Genomic DNA, 18,338 nt, shown 5'->3' on the forward strand with positions numbered 1-18,338 from the left:
GTAAAATGCCTTTGAAATTTTTCAGCGTTTGTAGTGATAGATCTCCCCTTTCGAATGCAACCTGGCGCTTTTTCGAGATGTTTTGATATTTAAAAATATTTGTTTTTTAGAGCTCTAAAAGCTTCCCAAACATCACTTTTCTCTAAAACTTAACCCTGAATTGCTACGTTCGAAAACAGATATTTAAAGGTTTGCGCAGATGCTTTCTATATATTTTGTCTAAGAAAACGTCAATTACGAGATAAAATTTTGGTGTCTTCGACAAAATTACTTGGGTTGGTAAGCCTAACATTTTTTTTGAATACGAAAAAAATCCCAAAAATATCCTTGAAAAGTTAGATTTTTAAATACCCCCCAATCGTGAACCACCCTAATTTTCAACTAAACCAAAAGTTGTCCTTTTCCATTTGCAACAACTCTTCTGAAGACTAGGTATCTCCAAAAAAAGCTCCAAAACTTTTTCGGAAAATTCATTTTCCACTTAATTTTGTGATCTGAACAACTGGGAAGTGTTAAAAAGTGAACAGAGAATTTTAATTCAACTTGAAGTTGAATTAATAATAAAATAATCCTAAATTTTTCCGTGGACCTATTTTTTTATTTCGATCGAAAATCCCTTCTCAAAATACAGATTTTCGAATATTTACTTGCCTATTTTGTATGACTATCCCACAAAATTCTATGGAGCCTTGTATGGAAATACTTATGATGCAAAATGGGTTCATTTGAGTTAGAGAATAAATGGACAAAGTTAATCCAAATCAAAAAGAACAACATAACGATTCTTGGAAAAAAATTGCGAAATTCTAGAGAAATACACTACATATTTTTTTTAGTTCAATGAAATTTGTTGCAATGTTTGGTTGAAAGAATGATAAAAAAGTAGAAAAACAAGAATTTACGCATTATAAATCTGGAGTTTCGATCCACGATTCTCGATCTATATTCAGACCAGCGTTGAAAATGAGTGATAAAAAAAATTATCATCTAATAATTCCGGCACTAAATATCAGAGAGTATTGCGACCGTCACAACAGCTCTTTTCCTCGACCTCGCGCTCTCTCCGCTGAATCTTTCTCTCTTTCTCTCTCTCTTTGCTCTCTGAAAACCGCTATGATTTGGGGCTTGAGTTTTCAGTAGTGCGTCCATTCCGGGAATTCCCGGGACAAAAATCCCGGGATTTTTCCAAAACCGAGAATTCCTGAATCCCGGGATTTTTCATATTTTGTCCCGGGAATTCCCGAAATTGAAAACATATAAAATTTTGGTCTAGGAATTCAGATTTGGTTGTGGAAATTAGTAATCGATAAGCATTTTAAAGCATTCAAATTTGTATTCGGCATATAACAGCATTAATTTGACAGGGAAAATTGTTCAAATTTTTGTTTAAAGATCCGCAAAATGCTTTGCACCTTAGATATCTTCTACTAAATTTTATTTATTTAAAAAAAGACTTATTATTATATTCATGTATATTTATGACTTTAAACTTGAAAAAAAGCATAATATTTTAAAAATTATTTAGCTATTCATCATAAACCGGCATCTGGAGCAAATCAGGACAAAAGTAACGAATTTTGACAACTGTTTAAGCTAATTTGTTTTTGAATAATGTTCTGATTGTTTTGATTGATTTCGATTACAACAGGAACAGATCAAAACAATTAGTACACCGATTTCCAAATTTATTGCTCTAAAATCTCCTGTACCTATTCAGACTGCAGTCCCGATTATACCCAGTTGGTAGTTGGTTGGTAGTGACTTAAAGATAATTTTTAAAATATGTTTTTAAATATAAAACATAAAAATCCAAACTTATCCAAAGTGTTAAATTGTCTGGTATAATTTTATTTCTTGTTGTTTAAGACACTTTAATTGAAATTGTATAAGCTTCTGTAGTTATATTGTATAACTAAAAAAATAAAAGAAATATATTCAAAATTCTGGTTCAATTAAATTCCAAAGCACATCAAAGAACACATTTTTTAAATGTGTTTTAAACTATCTAAAGACTGCTGTCCTTGTTCAGATTGAAGTGTAGCTTATCACCATTAACAGTTTTGAGCTAATTGTATGATTTAAGCAAGCAAAAACGTAACAAATATAATGAAAAAATAGATTTTTTGACTGCTGCAAAAATTTCCCGAGATCCCGGGAATTCCCGGGATTCAAAAAATATTTTTCCCGTTTCCCGGGAAATTCAAAACCCGGGAAAATTGGACGCCCTAGTTTTCAGGCATGATGATTTTAATCGCTGATAACTGAGAGTTTGATATTATTACAGCCCTGGTCAAATCAAGCAAATCAGGATTCGGGGCGTTTTTCATATATATGACATTATGACATTATAAGGTGGTTCGTCACTACGGATCTCACCTGATTTCTCTTCTTACTTGTTCATATTCAATGTTTAAATCAAGCACGAAAATGTAAATGAGCCAAAGCCGAACGTCTATCTTGCTCATTCCTAATGTAAACATCAACTGACTGAGCCGTTTGTTACTCCTTTTTCGTATAAAGATAGAAATCCATGAAAAAGTTTTTTTTATCAGTGTGATATATAAAACAGTTTCAGTTGTGACTATTTGGTTGATTTGTCTTAAATAGTAATTTAAGCTCTTGCTTTTTTTAAATAAAAAAAGATTTTTGACTGACCTAAGCTTGAAAAAAACTAAATCAAAAACGTTACTTAATCCACCTTTAGGTGGTTGGTGCCTTCCTTGCAATCGTAAAGAGAATACACTACAAAAAAGTGTATAAATAACACTTATTTCTTTCAAAATATCTGAGATCCGGCCTCAAAAAAAGTGTAGTAAAACACTAAAGAACTTATAACTTTTGATAGGGTTGTCAAATCTTCAATCGTTTGGGCTCATTGGAAAGGTCTTTTGATTACCTATCCAACGATGGGTCGCATGATAGATCCGGACAACTTTTTTATCAAAATACTTGAGATCCGGCCTCAAAAAAGTGTATAAATAACACTTAAGTGTCAATAATAATAAATAACACTTAAGTGTCAATAACTTTTGATAGGATTGTCAGATCCTTGATGTTTTAGGCTCATTTGAAAGGTCTTTCGATTATCTAACTAACGATGGGTCGCATGATGGACCCGGACATCATTTTCATTGAAATATCTGAGATCCGGCCTCAAAAAAGTGTATAAATAACACTTAAGTGCTCATAACTTTTGATGGGTTTGTCAGATCTCCAATCTTTTGAATGCGTTGGGAAGGTTTCAAATACGTTTCTAATAATATATAGCATGACGGGATTTCATACAAAACCATCCTTTTTACAATCTTCATAAGTTAAGTTAAAATCGTTTTTTTAGCATAACTTTTGAAGTACTTTACTAAACTTCATAATATTAACTAGGGTTTTGTGGGACCCCAAGACGGATCGAATGAAACCAAAATGGGCCAAATCGGTTCAGCCAGTCCGGAGATAATCGTGTACATATTTTTCGGTGCACGGACTCACATCCAGACACACGCACAGACATAGGGGAACTATACCCTTTCTCAGCCTATTTCTATTATCGGCCTATCAGCACTTTGATCATGAATTACAGCTTTCATAAAGTGTTTTTGACTGTTCCAAAGTAATAAATAGCTCAAATGAAAGTGAGCAAGCAACTCTTCATTGATGATACATCTGAAAATGTTGATTTAATAGCGGAAAACGGCAAAAGTGATGAGAATTGGTCGTACGGCTTAGAGTGATTAAAATGGGTATATTTCCCCTATATTCAGAATTTGATTCTGAGTCGATAGGTATACGTGAAGGTGGGTCTACGATGTCGAATTAAGAAGTTCATTTTTCAAGTGATTTTATAGCCTTTCCTCATCGAGGTGAGGAAGGCAAAAATGAGAGTAAAACTTTAATGTAATGAAATATATCTAGGAATTTAGCCTTAAGTTTTGCGTACTTTCTCGATCTGTGGTCCCAAAAAGATTTTTTTTTAATTCTTTAAATAATTTGAGGTTTGATGACTAATGTTTATTTTATTTTTTTAAAGGGCCTGACAAAAACTTACACGAAAAAAAGTGTTCCAGAAATCGTGCAAATCCTACCATGAAAACGTGAATATTGAGATTTTTAATTTACGAATTTTTTAACTATGAAAATTGGGCAGGAATCGTGAATAAATATGCATAACTTTCCATGACCGATTTCACTCGTAAACGTGAATAATGTTCATGATTCCATGGAATGGATGAATGAAGTCGTGAAAAATATTCATGATTTTATGAATAAAAATTCATGATCACGATCAAAAAAATATACCTCGCGAATAAAAATTCATGATGTCATGCTTAAAATCAGGAGTGTAGCCAGAATTTTGGTTCGGGGGGGCTGGAAGAAGAAATTTTCTTCTTTTTTACTTCTTCTTCCCTCTCTCCCATATGTCTTCCAAAAATTTCGGGGGGGGGGGGGGGAGACTTCAGCTCGAAACCATGCATGAATTTCATGAATTCATGACAAAAAAATTTTGAAATCATGAATTTAATTCACGTTTACGAGCCATGTTTAGCCATATTTTAGCCATGAATGAAAACCTTAAATTCATGAATTTTTATGCATGAAAAGTATCACGAAATTATTCACGAAATTATTCACGATTCACGAAATTATTCCCGAATCGAAATTTATGATTTCTCGCACACTTTTTTTCCGTGTAAAATGAAAAGTATACTGGCCTCATGAAAATAATTCAATCCAAATCTGTGGATCCAAATCTAAATAAGGTTTTGAATACATTTAAAAAAATGGACATCAAATTCATTTTAACCTATTTGAAACTCCATTTTAAATTTGGATCACAAATTGAACCAAAAACCTACATAACGACGAGTCCTCACGTACGGTTTGCTACTAAAATACAAATAATTTGACACAAAATCAGCTCGTATTTCCCCGCCAGTACACTGCACAAAACAACAAATCGCAAACCTGCAGAAACAAATCACCAGAGTGAACAGAGCATCGAAGTGCAAACAGAGCTGCAGTTAGCGCAAAACGTGACTCGCATGTGAATCAATCAATATTGCATTGTAAAAAAGCTCCAAACAGCCGTGTACGCGACGACCACGCGCGAAAGTTCAACACATAAATCTATAAAAATAAAAACCAGCAAAAAAGAGATCATAAAAGCTCCTGGGAAACGCAGCCCAGCTTTTCCCACCACCAGCGCGAAACAATTAAGCGTCTATTGACACAGAAATAACAAAAGTGCGAAAAGTAAACAAGAAAATTGCTATCAAGGCTTGAACCCGGGAGCTGATGATTGATGGGGCGCAGAATTAATGGCCACTCATGAATGACGGCAAAAGCGCTCACATGGGTGCAGATGCGCCTCGCGATAGAGAGCGAGAGAGACAGAGAGAGAGGGGTGGAAAATGGGAAAAGTGCGAAATAGTTTATCTCGCACTACTTTTCTACTTTGGATTTGTCAGTGTGTGTGTGTGTGTGTGGCACAGTGGCACAGCCCTGAAGGTCTCGTGGATGCTGAAGGGATTTTTTTATTTTACTTTTATGCATATGATTAGCGAATTTACATAATTTTCTAGGTTACTTGCTAGGGCAGGTAACGGTGAGTGTGTGTAACGGTTATTTTTATCTTGATCACAATTTTTATCATTTAATTTATTTCCATTTCTTCAATTTAAATCATCGAAAAGCTCGTCCAATTTCCCATAAGTTTGCCTTTGACAACATTTTAATTGCTATTATGGAATTACAGATATAAGCATAATTAGATTGCTTATAACTCAAAACTGAAAAATTGGATATATGTAGGGCACTATTCTCAACAACTTGTACAAGGAATTTTGTCAAAATATTGATAGCGACGCAAAATTTATATCATTAAACGAAAAATCATGGCAATGATGGAAGTCTTCACGTTAAATTGAAATGCTGTCAATGTCAAACTTATGGGAACGGTAAAAATATATAAATGCCAAAAACCACAAAAAAGGCCAAATCAAGAATCGAATTCCCCCTATCGGTTTTTGAAAATTTTGACGTTTAGACCATATTAAAAAAAAGGTTTTCTAAACGATTTTTTTTTAGCTATCCTGCATTTTTGCAACATCTAATTCAAATTCACAAAAATTTTGAACGAATTCGTGACATCATATAAGCAGCGTGTTTTTTTTTCTTTCAGTCTATTTTCCAGAAAGCTCGTCAAATTTCCAACAAGTTTGCCTTTGAACCTTTTTTGATACGATGGAACGGCTTCGAGAATATTCAAATAACTTACGCACTTCTCAAATATCATTCTCGATTGCAACTTGCTCCATATACACAAAAATGGCTTGTATAAGCCTAGGGTAATTTGTGAAAATTTTCAGTATTTTCAAAAAAAAAATCTAAATAAGTGAAGAAGTATGCAAAATTTCGCTTCGTTTGAAACCCATATTTCTTATTTTAAAAATTTTAGTATTTTCGAAAAAATACGGTATTTTGTGATTTTTTTTGTATTTTCAAAAAAACAACTCTAATAAAGTGAAAAAACCGGGGGGATGGCAACCCTATTTCGACCAAAGCAAACTGACAACAGTCGACATTAGCACGGTTGTCAAATGAGAGCCCACAACAAAAGCACTAGCTGTCAAATGGTAGCCCATAACAAATCATTGTTTGGGTTTTTGATTTTCAAATTTTCCGCAATTTAAACGATAAATTTCTGAAAAAACACGTGAATTGTATTGCTGATGGCAAATTCTATCATATTCTTGTAGATTCCATCCCAATATTGGCTGAAAATTCATATCGAAAAAAGTGATTTTTCTGTTTACCTTTTTTTGCTTTTTTTTCTTTTGGTCGACAAAACAGTGCGTCCGTACACTGAGAATCGGCATTACACATTTTCCAGTTTGATTTTACACATTTGCATGGGACTTTTGAGTTCAACCAGGATAACACCCTTCGTGTTACCATATTAATATTTAATGATTCTCAGTGTTTGTTTTCTGAACTTCCAAGATGGCGTCTTCTTCGCTACCCCCTGGAAAAAACATACAAAATTTCGCTTCGTTTGATACTCATATTGCAAATTATGGAAATTCGAGTATTTTCGAAAAAAAATACGCATTTTGTTAAAATTTAAGTATTTTATAAAAATACTTTAAAAAAGTGAAAAAAACATTATAAAAAATCGCTTCGTTTGATACCCATATTGCAAATTATGAAAATTAGAGTATTTTCGAAAAAATATGTCATTTTGTGAACCATTTTGAGCCCATTTTTATACTTTAAATCTTACTACTTTTTCAAAACATATATTCTTAGTGAAAGCATTGAAAATTTAACATGAAATCGTTGAATTAATCGATTTTTGAAAGATGGTTAAAATGAGTTATTGTCCATTATCGGCGATAAGATTATCGCCAATAGAATTATAGAAATAACGATAACGATAACGATAAATTCGTCCCGACGAAAACGATAACCATTATCGTTATCGTCAGACGAAAAAAAATAAAAAAACGAAAGGAATTACTATTTTGCGAGAATATAGACTATAGAGGAGAAAAGCAACTCGCGACAAAATTTTGAGGCTAGGAATTTTGACAGGTATGAGTTTCATAAAGTATTCGCTTCCTTTTCTCTCCCACAGAAAAACTGGGGACAATGTCTTGGGTTTGATTCTTGAAAGCATTTTTAAGGGTAAACTTTTTTGAAAATGAACCTTCTATGGTCACACAAAACTTACAATACTTTTACAATGTCCCAATCCCAGAGGGTCCCGGAGTGCCAAAACTTCTGAGCATGGTGCTCCCAACGAATAATTGCCTAACACAAAAATCTCGGAGCGTATCATGGTGTGGCTCCAAACTCTTTCTTCCCTGTTGAATCAGAATTGAACGAATCATCTCTGCGGTAAACTTTACGCAGTAGACCTGTCCGCTTGAAAGTCCAGGATCCCTGCGAAAGATTGGCTTCGGCTATAGCGCAGGTTCGATACCGCGTCCTTTTGATTGGTGAGCAAAAATGCTTACCACTGGGCCATAACGACTTCGTGAGCTTGCAGTGGAATTAGGAATACTGTTACAACAGAGAGCGAGTTGTGTTCAAGATCGCGCCCCAGCAGTTGGACATCGAGTTGCGGCAGAGGACAACTACAGAGGCTAAGCCACCCAAAATCACTTCCCTTCCCACGTCTTATCTTTTAACATCAATCCCCCTCCCCCTTTTAACCCCGAGCGGGTAATCGGCTCCCCTCCCACTAACAATTACACACAAGTTCCTCCGTAATTGCTCTTAGCTTTAAGAAAATATAATTATACAAAAACCGACTCGGTCCTAACCGTCCTAACCAGGTCCCAGCTCCGGAAAGGACCTAATAAAAATAATTTTAAAAAGTAAAAGAAAAATTTATCATATCCGACGCATGCCAGATTGACACGCAACTGTTTGTTGTGTTGCACAGAAATGTTGCATCTCCGCATCGTGACACATCGCGCGCGCGCCTCTTGCGACACAGTCTGGACGCAAACCTCAAACCCAAGCGTTTGTGTTTTTTTATGCTTTCGGTCTGATTGAGCATGTCGAACAAATCGGTTGTTTTCCACTGAATAAAAAAACAATTGCGAAAAAAAAAAATGCTGCTCGTATTTTTTTTCCGTTTCCGTAGCGTAATGTTTGGCCAACAACGCATAGCTTGCACATTCCAGTTTGACAGCTTGCTCAGAGCAGACGTGTTTCCTTTGAGCGCGTTTTTGACGGTGTTTTTTTTTAACTTTCGCCGACGGCCATGGCGGCGGCCGCGACGGCGGAGAGTGAGTGGACGGAGCATAGGGCTGAGGATGGAAGGCCGTTCTACTGGAACGCGGCCATGAAGAAAAGTGTGTGGGAGAAACCGGACGGGTTCCAACCCAAAACGCAGGCGGCGACGGGCATGGAAGTGGAAGACTCCGAAGGAGGAGGAGAGGACGGGGGCGAATTTCGTCCCGTGATCAAGGTTCGGCGCAGGAAGGCTAAGGAGGAGATCAACGACGGCAATGGCCAGGAAGTGGAGAAACTGCTCAGCAACAACAAGTTCAGCCCGCTGGCGGAGAAGAGCAACAACAACAACAATGCGAACCCAGCAGCAGAAAAAACCATCCCCGTGGTACCAGCACCCGGCAAGTCGGCAGGGGAGAAGAAGCAGCCGCCGCTGATGGTGAAAGAAACGAGTTTCGCCCGCCTTGCGAAGGTGATGTCGACATGTGATGTCCAGCCGGAACACAAACTGACGCGGTACGGCACCAAAATTACGTGCTTCTCGAGCGACGACTTCGACACGGTGCAAGCTCACCTGAAGAAGAACAAGGTGCAGTTCTATACGCACGGAAAGCGCAGTGCGAGACCGCACCGGGTAGTAATGCGAGGTCTCCCGAACGCGGAACCAGATTACGTCAAGGAGCTGCTCAAGACGGAACATCAGCTGGACGTCTTGGCAGTACACGCCATCAGGCGGAAGCAGCAGCTTCCCGCCATCGATGAGACGCCTTTCATCGTGCTCTTCCCCAAGGGGCACACCAGTTTGAAGGAGTTGAGTAGCAAGGTAAAGAAAGTGGGATCAGTCGTCGTCCGGTGGGTGGCCTACCGGAACAAAGAACCGCACGTGACCCAGTGCAAGAACTGCTTGCAGTTCGGTCACGGAACCAGTAACTGCCATCTCAAGCCAAGGTGCAGCAGCTGTGGGGGTGCCCACAGCACGGAAAAGTGCAAAGCAGAAGAAATGCAAGCCAAAAAGTGCGTCCACTGCTCTGGATCCCACGAGGGTCTGGACCGCAGCTGTCCCAAACGTGCGCAGTTCATCCAGTCGAGGCAGCAGGCGTCCAAGCCGAAGCCGCCAGCATGGAAGAAGGACAAGCAGACTCCAGCTGTAGCCGCGTTCAACGCGGCGGATTTTCCTCCGCTACCTGGAGCGGTGCCGTCCGTCGGGACGGAAGAAAAACATCCTCGTCCCGCAGGAAGAAGTCCAGATAATACTGGCGCCGGCGCCGGTGCAACCCCGAAGGCGGATCAAGGCGAACCGAAGCTGTACAGCGAGTCGGAGCTGTGGTCCATTTACAGAGAATACAGAGGTCGCTTGAGGCAGTGCAAGACACCCGAGGAACAGATTGACGTGATCGCACACTTGCTGACACATGGCACGAGAAAATGATAATCTAGATCAGTTCCGGTTTTTTTTTCTTTTATTATTTTTTGTACTCTTGATCCTCGGTCCTAACCTGGTCACAGCACCGAAAAGGACCTAATAAAAATAAGTTATGAACAAAAAAAAAAAAAAAAAACGCATAGCTTGCCTTGCCATATTCTGTCAATCGCTATTGGAACAAAACAATATTTCAAATATACATCATCGAAGCATGCTTGGTTTACAGTTTGACTTTCGAGCAATTCTTTCAATTTTATCATGTAGGGTCCTAGGGAGATAACCTTAAGGGACCCAAATTTTTATAAAAAAAAAATATATTCAAGAGTGAACTGTTAATCAACATTTGACAACAGTGAAACTGCTGGCAGAGTTTAATTAACAATGTCAAATTTTAACATATTTTTCTCTCTCCTTCCTCTCCTCCCCCCGCAGGGTCACCGTGGAATATCAACATCATGTCCTCGCCGGGGCTGACCGCGCTCGGTGAATCCACCCGGCTGGTGCCGGCCAACGTGCCGGCGGTTTTTGAAGTGCTGCCGCCTCCTGGGGCCTCGATCCGGGGCAGTGACTGCGTCGCGACGGTGCTCTCGCCCAGCAAGAGCAAGGTCAACGCGCGCGTCACCCACGAGGCGGCCAACGGGGCACTCCGGATCGAGTTTGTCCCGGCCGAGGTCGGCACGCACATTATTGAGGCCTCGATTGGGGGCACCACGTTGGTCGGTGGGCCGCTCATTGCCAAGGTGTACGACTCGAGTCTGATCCAGGTGACGGACGTCAACGGGGGAGTTGTTGGCCAGCCGTGCCAGTTCCGGGTGGATGCCAGCGCTGCGGGTGAGGGTCAGCTGGAGATTTCCATCAACGAGGGAGAAGTGCCGAACCACGTGCAGGTTGTGGGTGGTGGGAGATGTTTAGTTTCGTTCACACCGGAACAGGCCAAGCCGCACCTGATCGATATCAAGTTCAACGGAGAAACCGTCATTGGATGTCCGTTCGTGTGCTCCGTGGCCGACACTAGCCGGGTTCTGCTCAACCTGTCCAACCTGGAACTGATTCCGGTAAACCGACCCGCCTCGTTCCACATCACGGTCAGTGGTGGAGGGGCGGCCGAGCTGGCCGTTAGCGTTCGTGGACCCCAGGGAGAGCTGCCGGTTCGCGTGACCGGAGATATTCACGCTGGCTTCACGGCCGAATTCACCCCGAACCACGTGGGGGCGCACACGATCAACGTCGAGTACAACGGCTACCCCGTGCAGGGAACACCCTTCGTGGCCAAGTCGTACGACGCAACCAAGGTAGCGGTCGGATCAGTGTCCAAGGGCACCGTTGGCAGACCGGTTCAGTTCACCGTCGATGCCGGAGACGCCGGCGAAGGAAATCTGGAGATTACGATCTCCGCCAAAGGCCATAACATCCCCACCCAGGTGCACCCACAAGGAAATGCCAAGTAAGACCACCAGCCAAAAACTCAACCAATCAAACCAAGCTCTAACCTTCCAATTCTATTCCAGGTTCGCCGTCTCGTTCGTCCCGGCCGAACCGTGCGAGCACATCATCAACGTCAGCTTCAACAAGATGCTCGTGCCGGGCTGCCCGATCACGGTCATCATCAACGGGGGAACGACCGGGCCGCAGGTGTCCCTCGGCGGACCCGGCCCGCTCCACTTGCCCAATTCGCTAATCATCAACCACGCCGGAGGCCGACTGGAGGACATCGAGGTCAACGTCGAAGGTAGGCCCAGATCGTACACCATTTCTATCTAAAGTGTTGTGTTTTTAATATGAGTTTTTCTCAGCCTCGTACATATTTATTCAATTAGAACCTAGAACCAATTCGACCGTAATCATCTATTTGGCCACTCTTTGCCCCCACCTTCCTTTTTGCTCTTTATCTTTTTACGAATCTTTTGGCTGTCTCCGCCCAATCCCCTGCAAAATTGTCTCACCGAAAAAAGATGATTCTAAATTGTTAGCAGATCAAACTGAGCGCACCACCGATAATGGAGATTTTAATCGAATAACTTCCACCGGAACTGCACCAACAAACGGTACCGAATGCAGAGAGAGGTTCACGGTGGCACCAAATTGTTCACGATAAGCGCCGCGAAAAGTGATTCCGTTCAGTACACCCTTACCAAAAATCATGATTTTTTGAGTTCCAAATCCCACTTTTCATACGATTTTTCGAGTTCAGGTACTACAACCATAAAAATGGTTATATGGGTTGAACTGAAAAATTCGTATGAAAAGTGGGATTTGGAACTAAAAAAATCATGATTTTTGGTAAGGGTGTAAGGGTTTGGTTTTGGTAGTCATTTCACATGTTCTAACAATAACGAATGTGTCAAATTCAACTTGAAAAAAAAAATCAGACTTGCATTGGAAACGGACAATTTCGAAATGCGCCTGGATTTATGTTTCAAGAGCAAGTTCCAGTTCAAATGGAGCCTAGAAAAATCATAGCTTCTTGAAAAGCTCTCAGCTGTTATGTGTGCTGCATACATTTAGGGCTTTATTATTATTAAACAATACAGTCCGAATGCGATTATCGGACAGATTCGGGATTTCTCAGGAGAACTGAGTAGTTGAATTCAAATTTAATCACGAAACATGAAATATTGTTTGCACTTGTATTCAGACCGTTGAAGACATTGAAAGGAGTAAATGTTGGTGCATTTCGTGAGTATAAATAGTCTAAAATCGTTAAAATTGAATCTTTTCAAATTAGTTTAAAAGATATGTCCTTCGAGGTTGACGATTACAGCTTTTTGAAAAGTGTTTTCTGTTGAAATCCAGCAATAAATAGTCGATTTTTTTTTTAAATCAGCGAATTATTCGGAAATAGGAGCGAATCCATAATTCGCCAAAGATACCGTAAATCGGGGTGACGTTGATAGGATTTTAATTTATTTTTGGAATATTTTCCAACTAGTAAGGTTTGTCTCAAGCTTATTATTTCTAAAACAGGTACTGAGCACACAAAGCTCATGCACTTTTTCTGGAAATAAGTGTTTTTAAAAGTGTTTAATAAAATAGTTGCGCTGATAATTCATGTTTTGAATTCCGGGGGTGACTTTGATAGTCATAATTTTTCTTGTTAATATCAGATTTGACCCTCTTCTTCAACCAATTGTTGATTTTTTAAAAGCATTGGAAAGAAGAACTCTTAAAATTTTAGAAAATATTAGTGTTGGAAGTTTGACTTGTTTTATGTGACTTTGCCAATGTTTTTTAAAATGACATTTTTAGGGTTCAACTCAGGCTGTGTTTTTTACTACAATTTTTTCTATATTATGTGAAAATAAGTATGTAGTTTTTTTCGTAGTGTACCAGACTATGCCTCTAAGCATTTTTTTTTACAGTTTGAAAGATAATGGTGACATTATATAGCAGAAAATGTTAAAAACATGCGAAAAATTGAAAAAGTTTAGCATAGCATAGCATTGGTGTCTGCGAAAAATTGAAAAAACATGAAAAAATTAGAAAGGCAAAATGCAATGATAGGAATAGGCCAAATACTACCAAAAACAAGATAAATGCAAATTAAAATACTAAAAATAAAACATGACAAACATAAAACAAGAGAAGTAAAGTTTTTCGTAGAACAAAAGTTGCTCAAAATGCCCTCCTATTTTTGAAACAAATATTTGGGCAGTAGAGTAACCCTCAGGTGTTCAAATTTTATTTTTACGTCAAGTGGACCATCACTAAGGTTAACAAGTTTTAAATAAAAAAATCAAAGTTTTTATCTAGTTAACCAAGCTTATATTTTCTTTAACAAAACACATATAAATTTTAGGTAAAATTTTGAAAAATTCAGCCTAAAGTTCTATTTTGTTTATACAATTATCGATTTATATTGCATTTTAAACTTAATTATGTAAAATTAGTTCTACTGAAAAAAGCTATAAATTAGAAAATTTGGAAGATCTTTTTCGGATTGTGTTTTATAAACACATAAAATTTAATATTTGCAAACTAAATGTATCCTAGTGTAACCTAGTGGAAAATTGTCCAAATAATCCAAAAATGCATTCCGTTTTCCGATTCAAACCCATTTTCTCGAAGAAAAATATAAAACTTGAGAATATTAAATTATTGCTATTCATCAACATTTTTTTAATTATAGTTAACTAACTATTTCAAATTATCAAAATTTTATGAACACTTCTTCTTGAAGTACTTTGAACACTTTTCCACCATGGTCAGTATGATTCCATAGCATTCCATAGGTATTTAATTTGTACCTTCCATTTTGCGGAAAAATCTCAACCCTATCAAAGTCACTCCGTTTTACGGTATTAGATTTTACCTTTGTACAGGGTTGTAAAAATATCAAAATATCAGCTCTCAGCAACTACAATTATCCCGCCTGAATAATCATGCCTCAAATACAACTGCTCTTTTCTCCTTATTGAAACTCTCAGCGCCGAACATAGCCGAACACGTTTTCGTGTTTACCACTCGCGATTGACATTTTCCTTTTCTCTCTCATTCCCGCTTCCACGACAATCCTACCGCAACAGCGTTTAACCACAAAAGCCGCCACAAAACCAATTTCGCAAACGCAGTTTAACGTGACGTAATGCGTGGTCGGCTCCTAATCGCCATCTCGCGTTCTCTCATTGCAGTTTTCAGAGAGATTGAGAGAATCAGCGGTGAGAGCGCATAGTCGAGGAAAAGGGGAGGAATGATAGAGAGAGAATGACATCGCTGGGAATCACGAGACACAAGAAGAGATCTCACAAGCTATATTGATGGCCGCTATACTCTCGGATATTTTTGGTGCAGAGATAATCTATTGATAGCTTTTCTATCACTCATTTGCAACACTGCCTTTGTATGATTTTCGAAACATTTTATTGATAAATAATATTTAAATTTATCTAAAAAAAAAGTTGAAAATAAAACAAATCGACCAGAAAATTTCTTGTTAAACGTAAGCGCCATTTTTATGAATATCCTAAGAGTTCTTATCAAAAATGTATTGTACATAATTATCTTCATAATTCAAGCAAAAGTGTGAAACGACTACCAACACCGATACCGAAACAAATGCAATATTTCCACAGCAATCTCTCTCCAGTTTCCACCTCACGTGTACACAGCCTGCAAAGATTTAATCTGATCAACTCTCTTCACCTTTCTTGTTTTTTCCACGTGTATATTTCAGGCCGACGTAGACTTTTGTACTAAGACCTCTTACTTAGCTCGAACTAAGTTGTTTCCCATGCTAGCCAGAGAATGAGAGAGAGATGATATATGAACCGAAAGTTCAAGATCAATTTATATATTTTTGCTCGTTAATAATTTATACCCTTTGTTACGTTTAATGAACGGATGTTAATGGTTACCCTTCCCCTTAACTAATACTACTGGCATAATTTTAAACAATCGTTCCATAATTTCAACTAATCGGAAAGTTGCAATTTGACACAAACACGCGAGCTAATCAAATCACTCGATTGGCATAACAAGACTAAGAAGTTCAAACAAATTCAGTTAGGCAATCCTTGGTTGAGGTGTCTAATCTTTGGGCCATTGCATGCTGCATGCTAAGCATAGGTTAAGTTCGTTTAGTAAAAATAACTCTACCCTCAATAACGCTTCATCCTGTCTGTCGGCTAACACCAATTTTACCTTTCCCTTTCTTACTTCCCCGCCTAACCCCAGTTGGTTTCTGAGCACAATATTTTTTATGATTTAATACTTGATTTATTTTGTATAAAAAAACAAACAACCTTGAAGAAGAATAAAACATACTTATTAAACAAGACTACAAAACGCTATCTTTTTGACGACCCCTTTCCACCCCAAACCAAAAAAAAAAATCCCCAAAACCCTTTCAAACTCCCCCGAAACCCCCGTTAAAACGGTGACACGAAACACAGGACCGTCCGGCCACTCGGTGCCAGCGCAGGTCCTGCAGACGGCGGATGGAGTGTTCAAGGCGGAGTTTGTGCCGCGGGTCGTCGGAGAGCACCGCGTCAGCGTGACCGTCGAGGGACAACCGACGGTGGGCAGCCCGTACTCGGCGAAGGTAAGCAGCGCGAAACGGAAAAAAAACCCGGTTTGAGTCTTGGGAATATCGGAGGGTGTCTCTGGTGAAAAGCTTGACGTGAAGCTGCGTAAAGCTTCTGTAGATTAGAATGCTTGCATACTCACCGGGCGAAACTCGTTGGAACAACATTTTAGCAGAGACAACAACCCAAATCTTTACAGTTATGTAATTCGCGCGTTTTTATTTTTTGAATATTTTTATTTAATTAGCCTCAACTTTTCGGGGCCTTATGACCAAACAAGCCATTTTGTGTGATTGGTTCATCCATACACTGCCCACCATTGAAAAAACGGCTGATATCCACTTTTGGCAAAAACGAGATATTAGCACCAGGTGATAAAGGATGTTCCAACGCATCTTCTGTACCTTGAATTTCACTGAAATAGTGTATAGACTTGGCTGCCGATGCGAAAAACCAAACGGCTAATATGCCACTCTTATGGGAAATTGCCTTGACGGAGATTTGGTGACAAACACTAAAACGCGTTTTTCTCGGAATACTTGATTTGGCATAATAGCCGAATTTTCAATTATGGGCAGTACAAGGCTCCATACAATTTTGACAGCTGTCAAAACAAAAATGGTACGCAAATATTCTAAAAACTGTATCTTCTGAAGGAATTTTCTGATCAGTTTGGTGTCTTCGACAAAGTTGAGGGTATTAATTAGGGCTATTCAGAAAAAAATGGCACAGGTAAAAAAATTAACGATTTTTAAAGCAAGTTTTTTACAAGCATTCAATTTCCCAAAATCAGTAAATTTTGGGCCAAAGATTTTTTTTTTAAATAAAGATAAAAAATCGAAATATTTTTATGATTTTAGTTTCTAATAATTAATCAAATTGGCAATAGAAAAGTACTTAATAGATTTTTTTTTATCAAGCGCACCGTTCATGAGATAAAGCGACTTAAAGTTTAATTTGAACTTAAAATTCTAGTTTATCGACTTTTTTCATGTGTTCATGATTGTCCATTCCACAAAATATTTTTTTCAAAGAGTTGAGAAGTTTTCAATAAAATTTCTTAAGAGATATTGAAGATTGGACCTCTGGTTGAGATGGTTGAAAAAAAACGACTGTTTGGATGAGACTTTCTTGTTTCTTTTTCTTTTATCCGCTGTATTTCAGCAACCAGAGGTCCAATCTTTAATGTCTCTTAGGTAATTTTATTGGACGTTTTCTCAACTTCAAATAAGTATATATGTTTTTATGTTTGTACAACCATGAACACTAAGGTGTCCCAAAAAAAGGGCGACGTGTCGAAAACCTTCGGGCTCAACCGGATTACGATAGGTTTTTGCCTCAGGAACAATGTTTTCATACAATGAAAAAATCCCGAAAATCGGTTTAAACTCGCGATTTACGATTTACTGAAAAATATGCTGTTTAAATAAAAATGTAATATTTTGTTCTAAAACCTTGAAAAATGCGTTCAAATTGCCCCATATTTCACTTTAAATCATTGTTAGGAGCTCTACCAATAATGTTCTGTATTCGTATTGATCCAGGAAGTCGTCATCTTTCATTGGCAGCATGTTACAGTTGGAAAAAGTATGTTTTGCCTGAAATTTTTATGCATTTCTTTCAAAAATCCATCTAAATTTTGGCACCAATACCAATCTGTAGGTAACTGTTTTTTTTAAATAAAAAGTTTTTGTCAATACAGTGCCAAGATACAGCCATTTTAGTAAAAAAATGGCGAATTTTCAAATTTCCCTATAAAACTCAATTTTGTCACTTACACCTCTGTTTCAGCTACTACCAGCATTTTATATGTTTCCAAACATTTCGCATTGTTTTATAACATTAGTTTACAAGCAAAATCTATTGTTTTCATTGACTGACTATGTGACGTAAGCGCCAGTACGAAGAAATGTATTTTAAATTAACCACCTTTTGGTACCATAAAATCAAAGATTTTCCAAGATATTGATGCAAATTGCTTTTTTTAATTCAAAAAATAACATATTTATTAATGTAAGTAATATTTTTTCATTAAAAAGCAATGATGATATTGGTTTTGTGGTAATTTTTTTTATGGATTTTTGAGAGAAATTAAAAAGTTAAAATTATTCTTAAAGTGGCTTTATCTTGAAAACGGTGCACTTTATCATAAAAATGTT

The 18,338-nt window shown here is 38.2% G+C and overlaps 1 protein-coding gene across 6 annotated transcripts in view; it reads left to right on the top strand.

Annotated features, from left to right (window-relative positions):
- LOC120420155 (filamin-C) overlaps positions 1-18,338 on the top strand; it is a 102,410-nt gene that overhangs the window by 71,702 nt on the left and 12,370 nt on the right. For 5 of the 6 annotated variants that reach the window (XM_039583118.2, XM_052711235.1, XM_039583119.2 and 2 more), the window contains 3 exons: positions 10,592-11,603; positions 11,668-11,888; positions 16,048-16,196. In XM_039583118.2, the coding sequence (XP_039439052.1) occupies positions 10,592-11,603; positions 11,668-11,888; positions 16,048-16,196 (1,382 nt within the window). Of the gene's footprint in view, positions 1-10,591; positions 11,604-11,667; positions 11,889-15,329; positions 15,933-16,047; positions 16,197-18,338 lie in introns of those variants that run through there. The other variant, XM_039583121.2, reaches the window with a different exon arrangement.

This window comes from Culex pipiens, chromosome 3, assembly GCF_016801865.2.
Source record: "Culex pipiens pallens isolate TS chromosome 3, TS_CPP_V2, whole genome shotgun sequence".
NCBI classification, from domain to species: domain Eukaryota; kingdom Metazoa; phylum Arthropoda; class Insecta; order Diptera; family Culicidae; genus Culex; species Culex pipiens.